This window comes from Bos indicus, chromosome 3 (assembly GCF_029378745.1).
Source record: "Bos indicus isolate NIAB-ARS_2022 breed Sahiwal x Tharparkar chromosome 3, NIAB-ARS_B.indTharparkar_mat_pri_1.0, whole genome shotgun sequence".
Classification (NCBI taxonomy): domain Eukaryota; kingdom Metazoa; phylum Chordata; class Mammalia; order Artiodactyla; family Bovidae; genus Bos; species Bos indicus.
The window spans coordinates 60,482,262-60,503,387 of record NC_091762.1 but is presented as its reverse complement, the minus strand read 5'-3'; the positions used below and the strand labels follow the sequence as shown (position 1 = coordinate 60,503,387).

Here is a 21,126-nt window from a genome sequence, read left to right as displayed (position 1 = left end):
ACTTCCCTATATTTTCCAAAATGAAGCAATAACATGAAGGTATTCACTTTTACTCATACTCTAAAAATATATTTGTTCCAAAGGAATTACCAACAACATCTTCTACAGTTCTTTAATATAGAACACATAATTCAAAAGAACAATGCCTGACATCCATGTTTCTGGTCTTCACTAGATACGTATCTTTCACCAGATTCGTCTGATATCCATTTACTCTCCAAGAATCTTTCACTTGAGTCATACCAAATTCCTTGTTGTTTTCCCAATACTGTATGCAGTGTTATACCTCCATGTCTTTGCCTTTAATGTTCGCTCTACCCTCAATGTCCTTCTACCCTTCTTGTATGTTCAGAGAACTACTCAAGACGCAACTCAAATCGTGCTTCCTTTATGAAGCCATCCAAAGTCTACCAATCCCTTTCTTCTCTGTGTTAATGTAGCACTTTTCACTCTCTTAATTGCAGTACTTGCCACAATATACCTTGGTTTTTGGTTCACGTATCTGCCCTTCCACTAGTCACAAGGTCCCTGTGGACACATTCAACAAATTTAACTAATGGTTTTGAGAACCTACTAACTAATGGTTTTGAGAACCTACTAAGGCATGTAATAAGAATCATGAATGCATGACAGAGCAGGATATCTGTGAGGATGAAGTGATAGTTTTAGTACTGCTCAAATGTAAAGTGAAAAAAAGTAGAATGCGTATCTTCCCAAGATTTTAGGAATTCAAATTTCCTACTTTACTTGCAAAGCCTTTGACATATAACAAAAGAACACATGGATGAAGCACAGAGCATATTAAGGTAAAGCAAACACTTGCCTATTTTTGCCAGCATGATAGATTTCTATGTATTCTTACAAACTTTAACTGTTTTACCTTACACAAATTTAATGTTGCAGGGCTAGTAAAAGATGGGGCTCCTCATTAGTATCTCTAGAGTCATGATTTGTCTTATCTAAAATGCTACGCATCTCTGAAAATTATATGTCTGGAGATATAAGGAAAACTTAGTACTGAGTATATAATGATGGTACCAGTTCTAGGTCTCATTTGACCCTGACTCATAGGGCTTTCACTCAATTAAGGATAGAATCAGAAAATGAGAAAAACTAACAAAATGAAGTTTCTCCTAAATACAAGATAATGTCAGCTAATTCTGTAGTCCACAAAGTTTCATGAACGTGGCATCAGTCATTCGTAGAGTCAGAAAAGTGAGAAGAAAATCACCTGTCCATAGAAGAGTCTACTTTGATAGGAAGTAAGGGAGATGGTACCTTTGGTCCTCGAGACTTGGTAGTTTTGCCCATCAGCTTTTCATCATCAATTTCACATTGTTCCAGAAGATCCAAAATGTCTTCCTCCTTAAAAAAGTTAATTAAAATCATGATCACTAATGGACTCCAGAATTTTTCCAAGTTCATTAGTCTTTGTGTATAGTAAAGATTCTGAGAACTATTTAACAAAGATTGCTCAGATCAAATGAAAAATAAAGGATCATGGCAAACTCTTGAAAAAACTTTCACTAAGATCTGGTAATAAAAATAGTACTAAGCTGAAATTATTATGTATTAATAATCATACACAATATATCCTTATGTTTTCATAAATTATTAAGATCTTAGAATACAATACTTCAATAAATTAGCCTATTGGATACTTTAAAATTTCTAAAAGTTCACTCTGATTTCTCTAGACCACAGTTTCACCAATCATTTCCATATCGATTCGTGTAAAATAAAATTACAACTTCAGGCAGAACACTGACGACTGGCCTAATAGGTTCATTTAGAACAGTCCAATGTTCATATTTGGGTAACGGACACAGTTTAATGAAACTCAAATTTTTAACTAATGAACAATATCTTTAGAACTTTATGAAAGGTTTTCATTTTATAGGCCTAATATCTTCTCTTACACTCTTCGAGAGTCACTTTGAAGTCAAAGGGTAACATTATGAAAAGACAGGAGCAACAGGAGTATAACAGCTATACTAAAAGAGGCACAGTCAACTGCTTTCATTGAGTTACTTATTCAACATATAAAATATCGTATCTTTACTTATATATTTATGATTTATATTTGTGTTTCTTTTTTTAAAGGGGGGTTAAAATAAACCAGAAATATCACTGTGCAATGGAAATCCATAAAAAAGGTCACTCGTCATCCCAACCTAAGATTTAGTTATTAAAATACCAAAAGATTCTTGTTATAAAGCTTTGATTAAACAACAATCCTACAATGAATTCTAAAGACAGCAGTACACAATAGTTAAAAAGTAAGGAGTTCTGATTTTGTTAGGAGAAAGAAGGTCATATAGACAATATTTTCATCATAACAGCTAAAAAAAAGATGATAAACTAAATAGTCATACTTTTTAAGACATCGGAAAGCTATGGATAAAAGTAATGTAAAAGGAATTATACCAGAGAGGGAAAAGTGCTTCGTAAGTGAGCAGAGATAAGTGGCCACTTTCCACTTTGGGGTCATTTGTCAAGCCTAGAAACAGTTGAGCAGAGATTAGGTCTATAATAAGCATAGAGATTCTACAAGGATAAACAGAATCTAGTGGAATTTTCTAATGTCATGTGGGCTAGTGAGACACCTAGAAGAGCCCCATAGACCTGGTTCTCTTCACCTTCTGCCTCTCCAACAGCAATTTTAGTTGAGTGTGTAGTGGAATAGGAGGAGAGAGGCACGGATAGAAAACCAGAAACACTTCTCTATAGTCTTGAAATTACTAGATACCAGTAGAGAATGAGGCCTGTAATAGACTGAATAGATATCACTCAGAAGGTGTTTGAAACCAGAGGTAAACTAAAGCAAACCTTTTGCAATGCAGCCTGAGCCTCAGTTCAACTGTTTTCTTTTCTTACTCCATTTTTAGTTGAAATATATTTGACATATAACACTGTATAAATTTAAGGGAGACAAAATGTTGACTTGATACTTTTATGCATTTAACATGATTGCCCTTTTAGTAATAGCTCCTTTATCACATCACATAATCATCATTTCTTTTTTGAGACTGAGATAATTAAGTAATGTTTGATAATTACAATACGATATTGTTGTCTATATTCACTCTACTGAGCATTAGATCTGTAGGGCTTATTTACTTCTAGTTACAAGACCCTTAAACAGGATTTCTCCTACTCCACCACACCCCAGCCCTAGTAACCACCATTTTACTCTTTGTGTTACGCTTGTCTTTTTGGATTCCACATCTAAGCAATATCATACAGGATTTGTCTTTCTCTGTCTGACATCTCACTTAGTATAATGTCCTCAAGGTCCATCCACATTGTCACAAATAGCAGGATTTCCTTCTTTCTCAGGGCTGAATAATATTCCATCTATATACACACCACATCCTCTTTATCCGCTCATCCATTGACAGGCACTTAGGTTGTTTCCATAACTTGGCTAGTGAGAATTATGCTGCAATAAACATGGGAGTGCATTTATCTCTGATATCCTGTTTTCATTTCCTTTGGGTAAATACTCAGAAATGGAACTGCTGGATCATATAGTAGATTTATTTTAATTTTTTGAGGAACCTCTGTATTATATTCTTTAGTGGTTGAACAAATTTATGTTCCCACCAATGGATTATAAGAGTTCCCATTTCTCTACATCCTTTCCAACACTTGCTACCTCTAATCTTCTTGATAATAGCCATTCTAACAAGTGTGAGGTGATATCTCACTGTAGTTTTGATTTAAATTTCCCTGCTGATTAAGGATGCTGAACATCTTTCTATGTACCTGTTGGCCACTGGAATATCTTCTTTGGAAAACTGTCTACTTAGTCCCTCTGTTCATTTTTAATCAAGGTGTTTATTTGTATGTATGTTATGGAGTTGTATGAGTTCTTTACAAATTTTAGACATTAACCCTTTCTCTTATATATGGTTTGCAAAAATTTTCTCCCATTCTGTAAATGGCCTTTTCATTTTGTTGATTGTTTCTTTTGGCGTGCAGAAATGTTTAAGTTTGATACAGTTCCCATTGTTGATTTTTTGCTTTTGCTTTTGCTTAACTTTTCTTTGCCTCAAAGAGCAGCCCCTTGACCTAGCACCCTGAAATAAGAAAGAAATGTCTTCTTTTGAACAAAATAGTATCAGTTCAATTTTGATGCTTTTAACAATGTCTGTAGAATAAATGAAAATTATAGGACATTCAAACTAACAGAAAAATGTGACCCACAATTAAAAGGAAAAATCATCAATAAAAGCAAGTCCATAAATGATCCAGATGTTAAAATTAACAGACAAGGATTTTAAAATAACTTATATACATATTAGATAAAATTGATAAAAACAAAATGAATAAAAGATGCAAACTTTTAATAGAGAAACAGAATTCAAAAAGCCAAATGGACATCCTTGAGTTGAAAAATATGTGATTGGATAGCCTTATTGGCACACTGAATTAAAGATACATCAATAGAAATCATTCAAACTGAAGGACAGAGAGAAAGAGAGAGAGAAGGAAAACAGAACATGCTATCAAAGATACAGTTTTTCCCTTAGTATCCATGGGCATTGGTTCCAGAACCTCCTGCAGATATCAAAATCTGTAGATGCTCAAGTTCCTCATACAAAATGGTGCAATATTTGCATATGACCTACACAAATCCTCCTATATATTTTAAATCAGCTTTAGATTACTTATAATACATAATACAAAGTAAATACCATATAAATAGTTACAAATATAATGCTATTAAAGTAGTTGGTGGAGCATGCCAAATTCAAGCTTTGCTTTCTGGATCTTCCTGAATTTTTTTCCAAATATTTTAACCTACAATTGGTTGAATTCACAGAGCAGAACCTGTGAAGACAGAAGGCCAACTGTATGTGAGATACTGTCAAATGACCTAATATGTGTAATGAGAGTCCCATAAAGAGACAATATACAAAATAATGCAGCAAAAAATCTGAAGGAAAAACAAAAGACAGGTTTCCAAAACCAATGAGAGAGATGAATCCACAGGTTCAAGAGGTCAAGAAAATTATGAGCAGGGTGAATAAAAAAAAAAACAAAAAACACAGACACATCAAGGTTAAAACTCTGAAAATAAAGAAAAAAGGCTGCCAGGAGAAAAAAAAAAACAGCAACATATTACATTCAGATGTGCTGGGATTTAAAAAAAGAAGTGCCAACATAGAATTCTATACTCAGTTAAACTATAATTTTAAGTAAAGGCATAAATAAGACAATTGCAGACAAAAACCAAAACCAAGAAAAACAAACAAACAAACAACAACAACAAAAAAAAAACAAGCAGAAGACTCATCACCACTACACTCATGCTACAAGGAACATGAAATAATAGACTTCTTCAAATGGAAGGAAGACAAACCTTGTCAAAAGCATGAATATGCACAATAGAACAAAGAACACAAAAGGCAAATATGTAAGTAAACATGAGAAGTTATATAGGAAACAATTTAAAATCACTGAATGCTTAGGTAATAGTAATAATAATACATTTTGAGGCTTGCAACTTATGTAAAAGTATAGTATATGATAACAGCACAAACTATGGAAGGAGACACTAAATGAAACTAAACTGATATGGTCCTTATATAGTCTATGATGTGGTAAAATATCAATTCAGGGTAGATTATTATGATTAAAGGATGCATACTGTAATTTCTTTTGAGAAAAAATCATATTATACCTATGGCTGATTCATGTTGAGGTTGACAGAAAACAGCAAAATTCTGTAAAGCAATTATCCTTCAATAAAATATTAATTTTAAAAAATCATATTATGCTACAAATATAAACAGAATAATAAGATAAAATAGTACAATAAAAATAATTGATAGAAAAAGATAAAAGATAAAATAGTATAATAAAAGATTAAAAAGTATGAAAATAAATGGGTGGAAAAGATATGTAATTGAAATAGCAATCATAAGAAAGAAACTAGTATGACTGCATTAATCACACAAAGTAAATCTTAAGACAAGAATTATCACCCAAAAGATTTACATTTCATAGTGGTAAAACAGAATATATGAATTCATTAAAAAGACACCTTTGTAACTTCAAAGGATATGAAATCAAAACTGACAGAACTAAATCCACAATCAAGGTTGGAATGTTTAACAAATCTCTCAGTAATTGCTAGAACAAGTGGGACAAAATAATATGAAAGGTTATAGAATATTTGAACAACAGTAATAGCCAAATTTACTTAAAAGACATATATAAAACTCTATAACCATCACCTGTAATATACACGTTATTCTCAAGTAAATTGGGAAATTTATTAAAATAGTTATATCAAGTTAAAGCAAGTCTCAATTTATTTTATGAGACTAAAATCAGAATATTTTTTCTAACACCAATGAACTAAACTAGAAATCCTTACCACAAGTAAAACTAGAACTTTTTAAACACATGGAAATTAAGCAACAAAGTTCTAAGTAACCAAAATAAAAGTCAGAATATAATTTGAAATTCAGTTAGTAAAAATACAATACATAAAAATGCTAGATATAAAGGCAATATACAAAAATAACCAGATGTTTACAACCTGGCAACAAATCAAAAACAAAAAATTTACAAACAATATTATCAGCAACAATAGCAAAAAAATTAAGGATTAAATACTTAAGAATAAATTTAATGAACTATGCACAAGAAATATAAACTGAAAACTATTAACATAGAGAAAGATCCAATTAAAGATCCAAGTAGATGGAGAGATATGCCATATTAATGGATCAGAAGACTAAGTATTGTTAATTCCCTAGAAATTGTTTTATAAATTCCTCAATCCCAATTAAAATACCAGCAGCCTTTTTTGTAATTAAACAATTAATCAAGATTTAGAATAAAACTGATTCTAAAATTTATAAAAGAATAAAAGGACTAGAAAAGCTAAGATTTTAAAAGAAAAAAAGAAATTTGAGGATTCACTCTCCCTAGTTTTGACACTATGAAACAACAGGAATGAAAATTGTGTGAAGATTGTATAAGAATAGGCTCATAGACCAATGGAATGGTGCAGGCAAAGTGTTGACATTTAAACTAAATTTTGAAATGTATTCATTGGAAGGACTGATGCTGAAGCTGAAACTCTAATACTTTGGCCACCTGATGCGAAGAACTAACTCATTGGAAAAGACCCTGATGCTGGGAAAGATTGAAGGCAGGAGAAGGGGACGACAGAGGATGAGATGGTTGGATGGCATCACCAACTTGATGGACATGAGTTTGAGCAAGCTCCGGGAGTTGGTGATAGACAGGGAAGCCTGGCGTGCTGCAGTCCATGGGGTCGCAAAGAGTCGGACACGACAGAGAGACTGAACTGAACTGAGCTGAAAGTACTTTAAACAGACTATTTTAATTAACTTCAATTTTATTTTCACAACCTGTCACGTATACTTTTAATACTACTATTTTAGTGATCCAATTGAACAAATAGTTTAGTCTAAGGTTACAAAATTGAAACATAGGGGAGCTGGAATTTGAACATAGGTCTGTCTGGGTCCAAAATGCTTAGGATTTCTTAGTGCAGAGTGATGGGAAGATGGATCAAAGACTGTACTCACAGGAGAGAGAAATAACATTACAGAACAGGTAAAGGAAAATTAACAAAGGTCTCTAACTATCTGGGTCAGGAAAAACAAAAAAGCTACAGAACATAATTCTAAAAGTGGAAATAATTGCATATGTCAAAAGAGGGAAATTGGAAGGAAAAGAGCATTAAAGTATACAATATCCCTTCTGCTTCTGTCCCTTAGGCCTATTCCACTTGAAATGGCTTTATAACCTTCTATTGCAGAATTTAAGTGCAAAGACTATACAAAAATATATTTATAATAAACTTTACCACGATTTTTAAATCACTCAGTATAATAGTGTAGCCAAGATATGGAGGTATCACACTAGGGAGATTTCCAGCAATATAAAATGTAAACAACTATAATAGGTCTGCATGCTGGAATTAAGAACACAAGAAAATATAAGTATGAGTAAATGTGAATACTTAAAAAAACTATTAAAGACCACTGACTCTTTAGACAACAACAAAAAAATCTTATTTGTCCAGTGGGACATTAGTGAGCACAATGCTAGCAGGGGCTTGATTAGCCTCTGCATGCTGGGTTTGTCCTCTTGAAATGCTCCTTTTTGGAAACTTGAGCTATCATATTGAGTTCTGATTACCCTCCTTACATGTCATGTAAAGAGAAAGAGACACCCAGCCTACTCCCCAGATGTTCCATCTCTCAACCGAGGCACCAGACATATGACTGCAGCCACCTTGGATTTCCATCCCCAGATGAGCTTTCCAATAAATGCAAATATATGATTCACTTCAAGCTAGCTCAGCAGAAGAGCCACTGAACTGAGCCCAGCCAAGATTGCAGAATAATGAACAAATAAATGAAACGGCTTATTATATTGCAGTAAATAACTAATAGACCTTTTAGTTATACAGATTATTCTGTATAACTAAATAGGCATACAGGTTATTCTGCATGTGAATGTGTGTGTTTCAATTATTTCTCATATGCCATGTCTATGCAGCATCAGGAAGAAAACATTGTATAGTACTATTTATAATCCAAATAATGAGAATATCACAAACCACTAGCTTATTTCAATCTATTTTTATTCAGTTACGTATACACAACTCTACAATAAAACATTTATTACAACAGATTACAAAATAACATCAACATTCTCTACCTCGTAATTTGTCCTGTTAAGACAACTTACTTATGAAATCTTTTGGCTGGTTATGAAACACTACCACCTGTTAAAATGGAAGAAAAGTGCATCTTAAAAGTGAAACAGTTTTACATGTGGAACTAAGATGGGTTGTTTTTAAAGACATATTGTTTGGCTTCATTCTTTTCTTTATAAACATTCATTCTTTTACCTTCATCCTTTTCAAAGGATTATTCAGCTCTCGCTGGAATGAAGCCGCTCTTCCTGAAAGGAAGGTCTGAAAGGCAACAGCCAACAAATTTTCATACTTTTCAAGTAGTGTTTTATCTTCAGGAGGATAAATTCGCCTACAATAAAATCAGATAAACCAGCTTTTTTAAAAAGCTATTACAGTGCAAGACGTAAGGTAAACTACAAAGATAATCCATGACTCTGTATCAGTCACTTCACTAGGTGCTAGAAATAAAGATGAATACAGTACGAGATATCCATAAATTTTTATCTGTTACCCATACAAACTGAAGTTTATCTAGAGAATTATCATTAAGTGATGAGTTCCAAAAGGCATAGTATAAAAATCTGGTTGAGGGGAGGTGGTTTAAGAAGAATTGCAATGGGACATATTGGAGAAATCCTGGAGAGCTTTATCAGAGATAGTTTAAGTGATAAGGTTTGGAAAGTTTTAGACTTAGTGTGACTATTGATGTATACAAGAATGTCGGGATTAACCCTAATGATCTTTTGAGGGGTGGCAGAATTTTCCTCTCTGCTGGAGAGAATTAGGTAGACAATTAGGTTGAGAGGCATGTGTTTTCATCACTACTGCTGATGGTATTAAGGCTGGAAAGAACACCTTACCAGGAGGGCAGGAAGTTCAGTGATCTCAAATTCACCTAATTCTGCTGAGTCATTATCAAATCTTGGGAGGAGGGGCAGTCTTTACAGGAACACAAAGAGCTTAGAGGGGCCCCCGTCTTCTCCTGTCAAATGTGGCACTGGGGGGGGGTCCAGTCCCACACAGTCCACGTCCCTTTCTGTCTCATACCTGGCTCCTCCAGACAGTTTCACTATTTGCCTGGTTCCTGATACATTTGAATTTACAACAAAGTACAAAAACGACTTTGAACTGACAGAAAGAATACTAAGAGACCTGACTTTCTCAAAATACCATATGATAATAAAATAAGATAACAGGATAACATCAGGCTTAAAGACTACACAACCACTCTTGAGGCTGGCAAGCAGGAGCTCTCACCAAGTCTGAACCATCTACTTGACTATCTTTCCTTGCTGGAAGTAAATTAAACAAAAAGCACGTTCTCAGCATGATATAAACACGACTCAAAATAAGCCTAAAAGTTAAAAAATATAGATACTGCTGTTTTGACACTTCACTTTTTTCAATCCATAAAAAAACAAAAGCACGGTTACCTGTAATTCCCCATGTGTCGATTTTCGTGTTCTTCTTTCGAGATCTGCTTCCGTACCTGAGCGAGTCTCTCCTTCTAGAAATGAAGACGTTTTACAAATAAAACCTGACAAGCGAATTATGTAATTCAAACTGTAGGTACATTGTTAAAGTTTTCATACCAGCTCTTCTTTCCGCTTCTCCAACTGATGTCTCTGTTGTTCCCAATCTGAGGAACCTGGTAAGGGTCTTTTTATTGAATTCTGACCATAAAGCCTCCTTTGAGCTTCAGCTTTTTGTTTAGCCAAGTTTTTCCTTTTATCACTGGTCCTAAAATATAGAACATAAGACCATATTCCAGAATTCAAATAAGCTCTGATCTTATCCCTGTAAGGAGAATTAGCAGAAGAGGAGATACAGTGGGAATAGGAATCAATGTTTATTAAATTTATATATTCACACATATATTCATCTAGTCATTCATCAAATATGGATTTCCATACAACAAACAGAAGTTTTGAAGATAACAAGAGAAAATGGTGACAGTATAGCAACTGATTAGCTATACAATCTTAGGTCAATTAATTGCTGGGTATGTTTTTCCATCTATCAAATGTTAACAACAGCACTTCTCTTCAAAAGTTCTTATAAAGATTAACCCAGAGTGACACTGCAAGCATGATCATCTGCTCAGTTGTGTCAGACTCTTTGCGACACCACAGACCACAGCACACCAGGCTTCCCTGTCCTTCTCTATCTCCCGCAGTTTGCTCAAACTCACGTTCATTCAGTTGGTGATGCCATCCAACTATGTCAGCCTCTGTCTCCCCTTCTCCTCCTGCCCTCAATCTTTCCTGGCATCAGGATCTTTTCCACTGTCACCTCTTCACATCAGGTGGCCAAAGTACTGGGGCTTCAGCTTCAACATCAGCCCTTCCAATGAATATACAAGGTTGATTTCCTTTAGGATTGACTGGTGTGATCATTGTGCTATACAAGAGACTCAAGAGTTCTCCAGTGTCACAATTCAAAAGCATCAATTCTTCAGCACTCAGACATTTTTCTGGTCCAACTCCCACATCCATACCTAATTAATGGAAAAACTATAACTTTGACATTTGTCAAAGGCCTTATACAGACCTTTGTCAACAAAGTAATGTCTCTGCTTTTTAATATGCTGTCTAGGACTGTCATAGCTTTTCTTCCAAGGAGCAAGCATCTTTTAATTTTGTTGCTGCAGTCACCATCCATAATTATTTTAGAGTACAAAAATAAAATCTATCACTGTTTCCGCTTTTACCCCATGTATTTGCCAAGTGATGGGGCCAGATACCATGATCTTAGTTTTTCTGAATGTTGAGTTTTAAACCAGCTTTTTCCCTCTCCTCTTTCACCTTCATCAAAAGGCTCTTTAGTTCCTCTTCTCTTTCTGCCATTAGAGTGGTATAATCTGCATATATGAGGTTGCTGATATTTCTCCCAGTAATCTTGATTCCAGCTTGTGCTCCATCCAGCCCAACATTTCCCATAATGTGCTCTGCATAGACATTAAAATAAACAGGGTGACAATGTACAGCCTTGACGTACTCCTTTCCCAATTTGAAACTGGTCCATTTTTCCATGTTCGGTTCTAACTGTTGCTTCTTGACCTGCATACAGATTTCTCAGGAGGCAGGTTAGATGGTCTGGTATTCCCATCTCTTTAAGAATTTTCCAGAATTAGTTGTGATCCATACAATCAATGCCTTTAGTGTAGTCAGTGAAGCAGAAGTAGATTTTTTCTGGAATTTTCCTGCTTTTTCTATGATCCAACTAAGATCATGGCATCCAGTCCCATCACTTCATGGCAAATAGATGGGGAAACAGTGCAAACAGTAGCTGACTTTATTTTGGGGGGCTCCAAAATCACTGCAGATGCTGACTGCAGCCATGAAATTAAAAGATGCTTACTCCTTGGAAGGAAAGTTATGAACGCCCTGCTGCTAAGTCGCTTCAGTCGTGTCCGACTCTGTGCAACCCCACAGACGGCAGCCCACCAGGCTCCCCTGTCCCTGGGATTCTCCAGGCAATCTAGACAGCATATTAAAAAGCAGAGACGTTACTTTGTCAACAAAGGTCCATCTAGTCAAGGCTATGGTTTTTCCAGTAGTCATGTATGGATGTGAGAGTTGAACTATAAAGAAAGCTGAGTGCTGAAGAATTGATGCTTTTGAACTGTGGTGTTGGAGAAGACTCTTGAGAGTCCCTTGGACTGCAAGGAGATCCAACCAGTCCATCCTAAAGGAGATTAGTCCTGGATGCTCATTGGAAGGACTGATGTTGAAGCTGAAACTCCAATACTTTGGCCACCTAATGCGAAGAGCTGACTCATTTGAAAAGACCCTGATGCTGGGAAAGATAGAGGGCAGGAGGAGAAGGGGACGATAGAGGATGAGATGGCTGGATGGCATCACTGACTCAATGGACATGAGTTTGGGTAAACTCTGGGAGTTGGTGATGGACAGGGAGGCCTGGCGTGCTGCGGTTCATAGGGTCGCAAAGAGTACGACATGACTGAGCGACTGAACTGAACGGAACAAATGATGGCAATTTGATCTCTGGTTCCTTTGCCTTTTCTAAATCCAGCTTGTACATCTGGAAGTTCTTGGTTCACATACTGTTGAAGCTTAGCTTGAATGATTTTGAGCATTACCTTGCTAGCATGTGAAATGAGCACATTTGTACAGCAGTTTGAATATTCTTTGCCTTTCTTTGGAATTGGGATGCAAACTGACCTTTTCCCGTCCTGTGGCCACAGCTGAATTTTCCAAATTTGCTTTGGTGATTAATTACTATTATTAATTATATGTGAGAAGTAACAAAAAGGGTTGAACTTGAGATGGCAGCAAGACTTTTAATTTTAATGACTGTATGATTAAGAATATCATTTTTCCAGTGATAAATATGAAATTTGGCTGAGTTTCCTTTCTTTAGGGAAATGGAAAATGTGATTTAGGTAGCTCTTAACTTTTATTTTATTCCATTTTACCTAGGACAAATCATTTCTATATACCATACAATTTAAAGGAAGGACAGGAGAGAAAGGGGGAATGGAAATAAAAGGAAGAGGAAAGAACAAAGACTAAACAATTGGAAAGGGAAAAAGGTAAGAGAGAAAGAAAAATGAAATGACAGAATAGAGGAACGGAGAACAAAAAAAAAGGACTGAGAATACCATGATGAGAATGCTGAGGAAGAAATGAAGGCAGAGATAGATGCACCTCTACACAGCAAACACTTAAGTCACAGACAAGGACACTGACACACACCCAGCTCAAGCACGTACAAATAAAGAACTCTGTTTGCATTCCTATAAAAACTGGTATGAATAAGCACTAATGACTCAGTCCAAAACAAAATTTAACCAGAGACCAAAGGATCTCCATTCACTCAGCATTTTAATCAGTGTTTTTCCGCTCAGCTATATCCAAACACTGACCTAAGGAGTTTTGTTTACACTTTCTGGAGTTCTTTCCACTACTCATTATCCTGTGATTCCATCCAAGGGTTTTCTCTTTCTAATAAGCTGGCCTCACACATACAAGCTCTTGTAATATGGAAACTCTGGAAGTTCTATGAACATGCTGTGCTTGCCTCACTTCCTTATCTTACTACAAGGAGTTACCTTCGAATGAAGTGTCCTTCCCCATCCTTGTCATCATTTTATTTAGTACTCACCATACTCTAGTTCTAGACATGGGCCTGGAAAGACAAAGATGAATAGAGACATTGCCCTCAAGCTGCAATGGTCTAAAGGGGGAGAGGGGAATATCAGGTGAATAAATACACAGGTTACAGTGGATGCTACTTAAAAAGTGACAGTAGTAGGGGTGACGGCAAAAGCGAGGAAGTAAACCACTTTGCTACAGCAAAGGCTTCAAACAGAAGGTCAGGTTTGCACTAGGTATTCAAGAATGAGTTAATCAAAATGTGGCATATACATGCAATGGGCCTTAACAGGGAAGGAAATTCTGACTACATGCTACAAAAAAGAGAAGAACAAAAGGTGATCAGGGAAAAGAGAAGAACAAAAGGTGATCAGGTTGGCAAGAGATGCAAGGGCTAGATGATAAAGAGTCTGTGTCTAAAGATCAAAAATGACTTGTAGGCAGTGTTTAAACTTTCTGATAATGTGGCAACAATCTGAGCAGAATAGTAGAATTTACAAGTATCTCTTTAAATGTTGGCATCCATCAGGCTCTGCCCCTGCCCCTCTCTACTTCTCAGTATATACACTCTATGTTCTCATCCACTGGATTCAACAGCAATCTATACATGTATGTCAGTCACATGGAGGTCTCTTATCTCCTGGGACCTTGTATATCAAATCTCCCACTTGACAATTATGCCTGAGTGTCTTAAAGCACTTCAAAATCAGCATGTTTAAAACTGAATTATCTCTTAATTTCTACTTCCCCCATCACTTCTAAGTCTGTTTCTTGCCTAAAACCTTTATCTAAATAAAAGACATACTGTCAAACAACTCATCCAAGCCAGAAACCTAGGAATCATGGGAGACTTTGAGCTCCCAGCATTTACTCCTATAGCAGTAGGCACTCAATAAACACTTTTTAAATGACTTGGAGAGCAACAGAATGGAAACCACAAGATGGGGTGAAAGTCAGTGCTGAAGCCAGGGAATCAATAAAACAGACCAGGAGAGAAATGAGAAGTCCTTAAACTTGAAGAGGAGACTAAGAATTTAAGTCATACATTTAACAGGACTACTTAAACAATATGTATGCCAAAAAAATGTATAGGCCTGTTGCTTAAATAATCTAAAATACCTGATACAACTTGAATAAGTGAAATAAAAATTTCCCATTCTATATCTCTTTCCTTCCTATTCATTTCCTTTAGAATAACTGAAATATTAGAATTTAGGCAAATCATTCTCTGATCACACAAAAGAAGGTGTCATATGAAAATTTCTGAGCAAGCTATATCTCAATCTCTTTTTAATAATGCCTTTCATATGAATCTACTTCTCAATCAGGCATTTACTAAATGTTTGAAAATATTTCAAGTAAATAAATTGCTTGGAGGCATCCCACAGCTCTTAGAGAGTTCTTGAAATAACAATTAGAATCAATTGAGATCACAAAATTCCTGAGCTTAAGTGACCTCAAGAGGTCCTAGAAGTTATTTAAACACTTATACTAGCAGACAGCTCACTATTTCATTAAACAATTCAGCTAAACTTCTAACAAGTTTCTCTCATAATAAGATAACAGCTTCCCACATAGTAACATTTCACATATTTGATTTTCATGATCATGTAAATGGCAGCCAGTCAAATAATATTCCATTGATCCAGCAATCCCAATTTTGTGTATATATCCAAAGAAGTTGAAATCAGGATTTAGAGTGATACTCACACTCCCATGTTCATTGCAGCATTATTCACAACAGCCAAGACTAGGAAGCAACCTATGTTCATCAATGGATGAATGGATAAAAAAATGTGGTACGATGGAATATTATTCAGCCTTTAAAAAGAAGGAAATCTTGTCTATTCTTTTCAATGGGAAAAGTTAAGCTCACTTAACTGCTTCTCTTATCCGTTTACCCTAGCAGCCTGAAATACTAGGAAGACCTCTGGACAGAAAGGTAGGAAATGCATTTTTTTAGTTTTCTTTACTTTCTGAGTGACCTTTATGCTTTAGTTTCTTCTTATGAAGTAAGGAAACTTCTAGAAGGTTCCCTAAGGTATGCTCCAATTCCACCTCAATACTCTGTATTAAATAATTATACCAATAATGAAATTTAAGCATATTTATTATAGGTTCAAATCATACAGGGGGAAGGGGAAGTAGAGTTCAGGAGGAGAGGAAAAGATATTTAAAAAGAAGAAAATTAAGTGGGTTTAAAGAACAGAATCAAGAAACTCAAAATATAAAATACTAAAATTATAAGCCAATTTTATTTACAAATGACTGTTCTACACCAAACATGTGAAAAAATTCCAAAACACAGAGGAAACTATTTACCTAATATTTAGTAGCTTCAGGGCATTTAGCAGCACTCCCTTTTTCACATCATAGTCTATTTTCTGATCAGTGCCAAAGCTCGGAGCCCGATTGATCTGAAATTAACAAAGAAAACAATGAATATCCAAATGTTGGCAGATCAATCTATATTCAGTAAAATTTTTTTAACCCAATGTGGGATCCCCAACCAGTAGAAGGACTCTACAATAAATCTCAAAGCTCTACACAGTCGATGGTCCAGTCACCACCGCCACACCTGCATTCCCCACCACCTTAATTTAAGTCAAGGACTTGCAAGGAATTGACTGTCATCACTGCTCCTTCCCGCTGCTGTCTTAGCTCAGGATTTTTCAGTCAGCATTATCTGCTCTCTCTCCAGTCCACTCTCTCCAAATTATCACCCCATGCATTCCAGGTATTAAATTTAGAAAGTTAAAGTGATTCATCCTGACAAAAAGTTTGGACGACCAGTAATAATAAGAAGAATAATAACACGGGACAAAAAATAACATGCATGTTACCAATATAGTAATAATTATATTCATATATCTATTTTGCATGTTGAAATTATCAGTGCCCTCTTTTCACTGCTTTCAGATCTTCTGGATGGATCATCCATTGCTGCCTAAAAAATAAATTTTCTCTCTTTCTACCTGGGTCAGACAATAATTCATCAATTTTCATTTTACTTCATTTCACTGAAGTTACTTGGAGGATACCATTAAAGGTATCTGAAGACTAACCTGTATTAGCTTTTCTAACTGTTTAAGGATTCGTGGAAATCAATGAGCCATTTGTGGCTGTTCTACTTTACTCCATCATTTCCAAAGTTTCATTAAGAAGAAAAATAACAAGCAACTATATATACTTTATATATTTATACACACCCAGAAATGTAGTTTATAATATGCTACAACTTCAAGAGCTAGAGTTTTCGTTTTTTCTTTGCTGTTGTTGGGTTTTGTTGTTATTGCTGATGTTATGAAAATGCAATTGGGATAGCAGATATTTAAGGAAATTACTTATTCTATTAACTCAATTGATGAGGACACTATTGAGTTCAAAACTACAGGTTAGCTTCTTCACCACCAACTAATTCCACAGGCTATCTCAAAAAACATGCATGCTGCTACTCATAGAAGAGGGTCATCTTATACAAATCCAGCACCACAAGAGACAAGGTAACTGATAGCATTTTTTTTTTTACAACTGGCAGCTTAAGGAAATACCACATTATAGTTAAATCATCCAGGAATATAAGTGCTTCTAATCAGAAATGTGGCACAAGATCGCTGCAGAAAAATTAGAAACAAAAGTCCAAAAGGACAATAGAGAGATCATCTGCAATCCCAACATCTAGCGTACTGTTAACCATCTGATAAATGGTGTTCCAGATATTAGCTACACATATTCATCATATTCATTTAACCTTCCAAATATATCTCTATACTAAATATTTTATAACCAAGGTTTTCCCTGAACGGTGTGTCATATAAATCTTGTAAGCCATCATTTTGATGGCTACATGTTATTCCTTGCGTAGAGATACGGTAAACTAATTTCTTCAATAGAGATGTGCCTTACTGTACTATGTCCTTGCTGATTTCTGATTTAAAAGGTGATGAACCTATTTCTATCTTTGTGATGTAGTCTCAAGGGGAAGAGTATAACTTGGTAATTGCAAGAACATGCATTTATTCCAGGGAATTTTGAGAGAGGGAGTTTATTCTACTACTTCAAAGTTTCACGCATTTCCTCTTACAAGTGCAGAGAAAGGATAGAGTAATATATTTTATATATAAAAAAAGTTTCAGGCATTCCATCTCTATAACTTATAAAACAAAGACAGTTCTGCTGCTAGATATAACAGGATTATTAAAATAAAACAGACATTTAGGAATTGATGATTAAGTGGTTCACTGAAATGTTATCTATCTGCATAGAAAATCTTAGTATTTCATTTCAAACTTGCAGCCTGGAATTCTGCCAGGCATATCCCTCCACCAGGATGGAAGGGAGGTCTTGATACAATACAATCACAATCCTCTCTCTTATCTATTTCAGATTCTTCACTCTACTATCATTTGAAAGAAATTGGTCTCTGAAGAAATATGCCTACATACTAAATAAACTAATATATGGAAAGGTAGAAAAACTTAATTAACATTTTGGATTTTAAGTTTTATGAGAAATTTAAAGGAAAAAAAGAAAAGAAAAGAAAAACCACAAATGGCGGACAGAAGAAATGCCAAAAATTATGGCTCCATCCAGCCAAACTTCTACTATGTGATGACTTCTTTGTTCTCATTTCCTAACATAGTTGTAAAAGAGACAAAGCTCACAAGTGTTAGAGTCTTAAAGCACAGCAGCCTGTAAATGCACACAAAAGGAAAATCAATAGAAAGAATTAAATTAAATTAATATATTTATGAACTGTCCAAATCATAGTTTTATTATCAAGATAAGCACAATCATTTCATGCACAGATGAAAGTTTCCATAATAGTTTCTGGGCTCCTAAATTAGTGCTGTTGCCTCTGGCCTATAACTTACCCCAGCCTCAACCTCAACTCTCCTAATCCCTGGCCCCTCCCCACTTTCTACAGCCTTAAGTACTCTGACCAGGTGTTCACTCCTTTGCAAAGACTTTTTTTTAACACACAAATATACACATGTATACAGAGAGATTAATCATTGTTCTGCTTCCTGTTTCCTACTTATACTTGCAATTATTATTATAAAACACATAACTGAGTCCCCTACAAAAACAGGACAAGTATTCTCTTATTTTTCTTTTATCTCCACCATCTGGTGCAATGATTTGCAAATTAAGGATACTTAACATAGTAGAAGTATATTTATACTCCACTTAATTTCCATGTTTTTCCCTAAAAATGTTTTCTATGATTGAAAATCTCTGTAATTTGCCACTATGAATCATCCCCTGTGATTAATGAAGTTAACTAAAAGTTATCACATGCTCAGAGGCATCCTTTGCCTTCTTCCACTGGATGGCGCCAAAAGGTTTTTAACAATGTATATTCGCACTACTATGATCTCAGATTCTTTCAACTGTTTTGATATAATACATGTTCAGTACCCACAGCTGCCTATTATTGTGGCATTTTTTTAAAGGGCTATGATTGATTTGAAAATGATGAAACAATGAATATAAAATTAAAATAAATTACTGTGGTGTTGTTTTTTTTTAAGTGGTTTGTTGATCAGGAAGTTATGGAGGAAATAAAGTATGAAGAAATATGAATGCAAACAATGTACTTTTGAGCTTTTAAAAGATACATAATTCAACCATTCAGTCAATTCTGATCTAACCAAGCAATAGTCAGCTTCAGTTAGGCAAATGCTTTTAAAATTAGGTGAATAAAATACGTATAAAATCATTATTTCTTATTAACCTTTCAGTTCTATTTCACGCACGTGCCTTCACTTCTTTCCCACCCCATCAAAGCTAAAAGACAAGTATAGGGCAAAAAAAAATACAGGTAAGAACAGGAATTGATACTTTCAAATAGTAATGCTGGAGAAGATCTTGAGAGTCCCTTGGACTGCAAGAAGATCAAACCAGTCAATCCTAAAGGAAATCAACACTGAATATTTATTGGAAGGGCTGATGTGGAAGTTGAAACTCCAACACTTTGGCCACCTGATGCAAAGAGCTGACTCACTGCAAAAGACCCTGATGCTGGGAAGAAAGATTGAAGGCAAAAGGAGAAGGGGGTAGCAGAGGGTGAAATGGTTAGACAGCATCACCAACTCAATGGACATAAATCTGAGCAAACTCCAGGAGGTGGTAAGGGACAGGGAAGCCTGGTGTGCTGCAGTCCATGGGGTCACAAAGAGTAGGATACAACTGAGCAACTGAACAACAAAGAACAGGAAAGGAAAGTAAGATAAGAAAATGGTATCAATAAAGAAGAAAATGTCAGGACTAAGAGGAAGGGCCACTGTTCAGAGTCAAGTGCTTTCACATTCAAGGAACGGAGGAAGTAAAAGGATACATAAAGTTCTTCACATTTATCTTATTTCTAGGATCCAAGCCAGGAGCATAATTTGAATACCTGACAGAATTGTATTTGATTAGCAATATAATACACATTATTTGTTCACAGTAGATTCATCAAACACACACATGAAAGCAGGGGCCCTCAAACTGGAAGTGTTCTTTCCTAAAAATATATTTTGAATGTCTTGATTTCATCTATCATTCATTCAATTTGCTTTCCAAAACCTTGGTATTACAGATGTAACTTCTAATTTCCAAATCATTAACAAAAAAAAAAGGTAATCAACTTAAAGGTAGTTGATGATGATATCTTCTATAACAATATAGTCCTTAAAATATAAGCAATCTAGTATACTGTTCGCTGCTGCTGCTGCTGCTGCTGCTGCTGCTGCTAAGTCGCTTCAGTCATGTCCGACTCTGTGCAACCCCACAGACGGCAGCCCACCAGGCTCCCCCGTCCCTGGGATTCTCCAGGCAAGAACACTGGAGTGGGCTGCCATTTTCTTCTCCAATGCACGAAAGTGAAAAGTGAAAGTGAAGTCGCTCAGTCCTATCTGACTCTTAGCGACCCCATGGACTGCAGCCTACCAGGCTCCTCCGCCCATGGGATTTTCCAGGCAAGAGTACTGGAGTGGGGTGCCATTGCCTTCTCCATACTAAGTGTTTAGATAGCTGCTATTTTCCTAAACACAGTATTTTGTGGCCCTGCGATCTGTGACAATGGAGCTTAATGATCAGAACCAGGTGTACTGGTTGGGGTACTCTAGGACCACATGACTTCTTAGGTTTCTTCTATATATAATAAAAACATGACAGAAAAGAAAGGTAAAAAAATCTTAAACAGATCATTTTTATTTTTCCTATATATTATTCTGTATTTTCTAAATGTTAAGTGACCTTTTATAATGGAAGAAACATAATGATGACTCTAACCACAAAGACTGGCAGAAAACCAATCCAAAAGCACAG

At 35.5% G+C, this 21,126-nt stretch overlaps 1 protein-coding gene across 12 annotated transcripts in view; it reads right to left on the bottom strand.

Moving 5' to 3' along the window:
• Nucleotides 1-21,126, bottom strand: part of TTLL7 (tubulin tyrosine ligase like 7) — a 151,457-nt gene that overhangs the window by 49,679 nt on the left and 80,652 nt on the right. For all 12 annotated transcript variants that reach the window (XR_011565827.1, XM_070786230.1, XM_070786226.1 and 9 more), the window contains 5 exons: nucleotides 16,135-16,229; nucleotides 10,288-10,435; nucleotides 10,129-10,202; nucleotides 8,909-9,044; nucleotides 1,279-1,365 (listed from right to left, as the gene is read on the bottom strand). Coding sequence is in view for 11 of the 12 variants with exons in the window: in XM_070786230.1 (XP_070642331.1) it covers nucleotides 1,279-1,365; nucleotides 8,909-9,044; nucleotides 10,129-10,202; nucleotides 10,288-10,435; nucleotides 16,135-16,229 (540 nt within the window). In the remaining variant the exon portion in view is untranslated. The remainder of the gene's footprint in view (nucleotides 1-1,278; nucleotides 1,366-8,908; nucleotides 9,045-10,128; nucleotides 10,203-10,287; nucleotides 10,436-16,134; nucleotides 16,230-21,126) is intronic.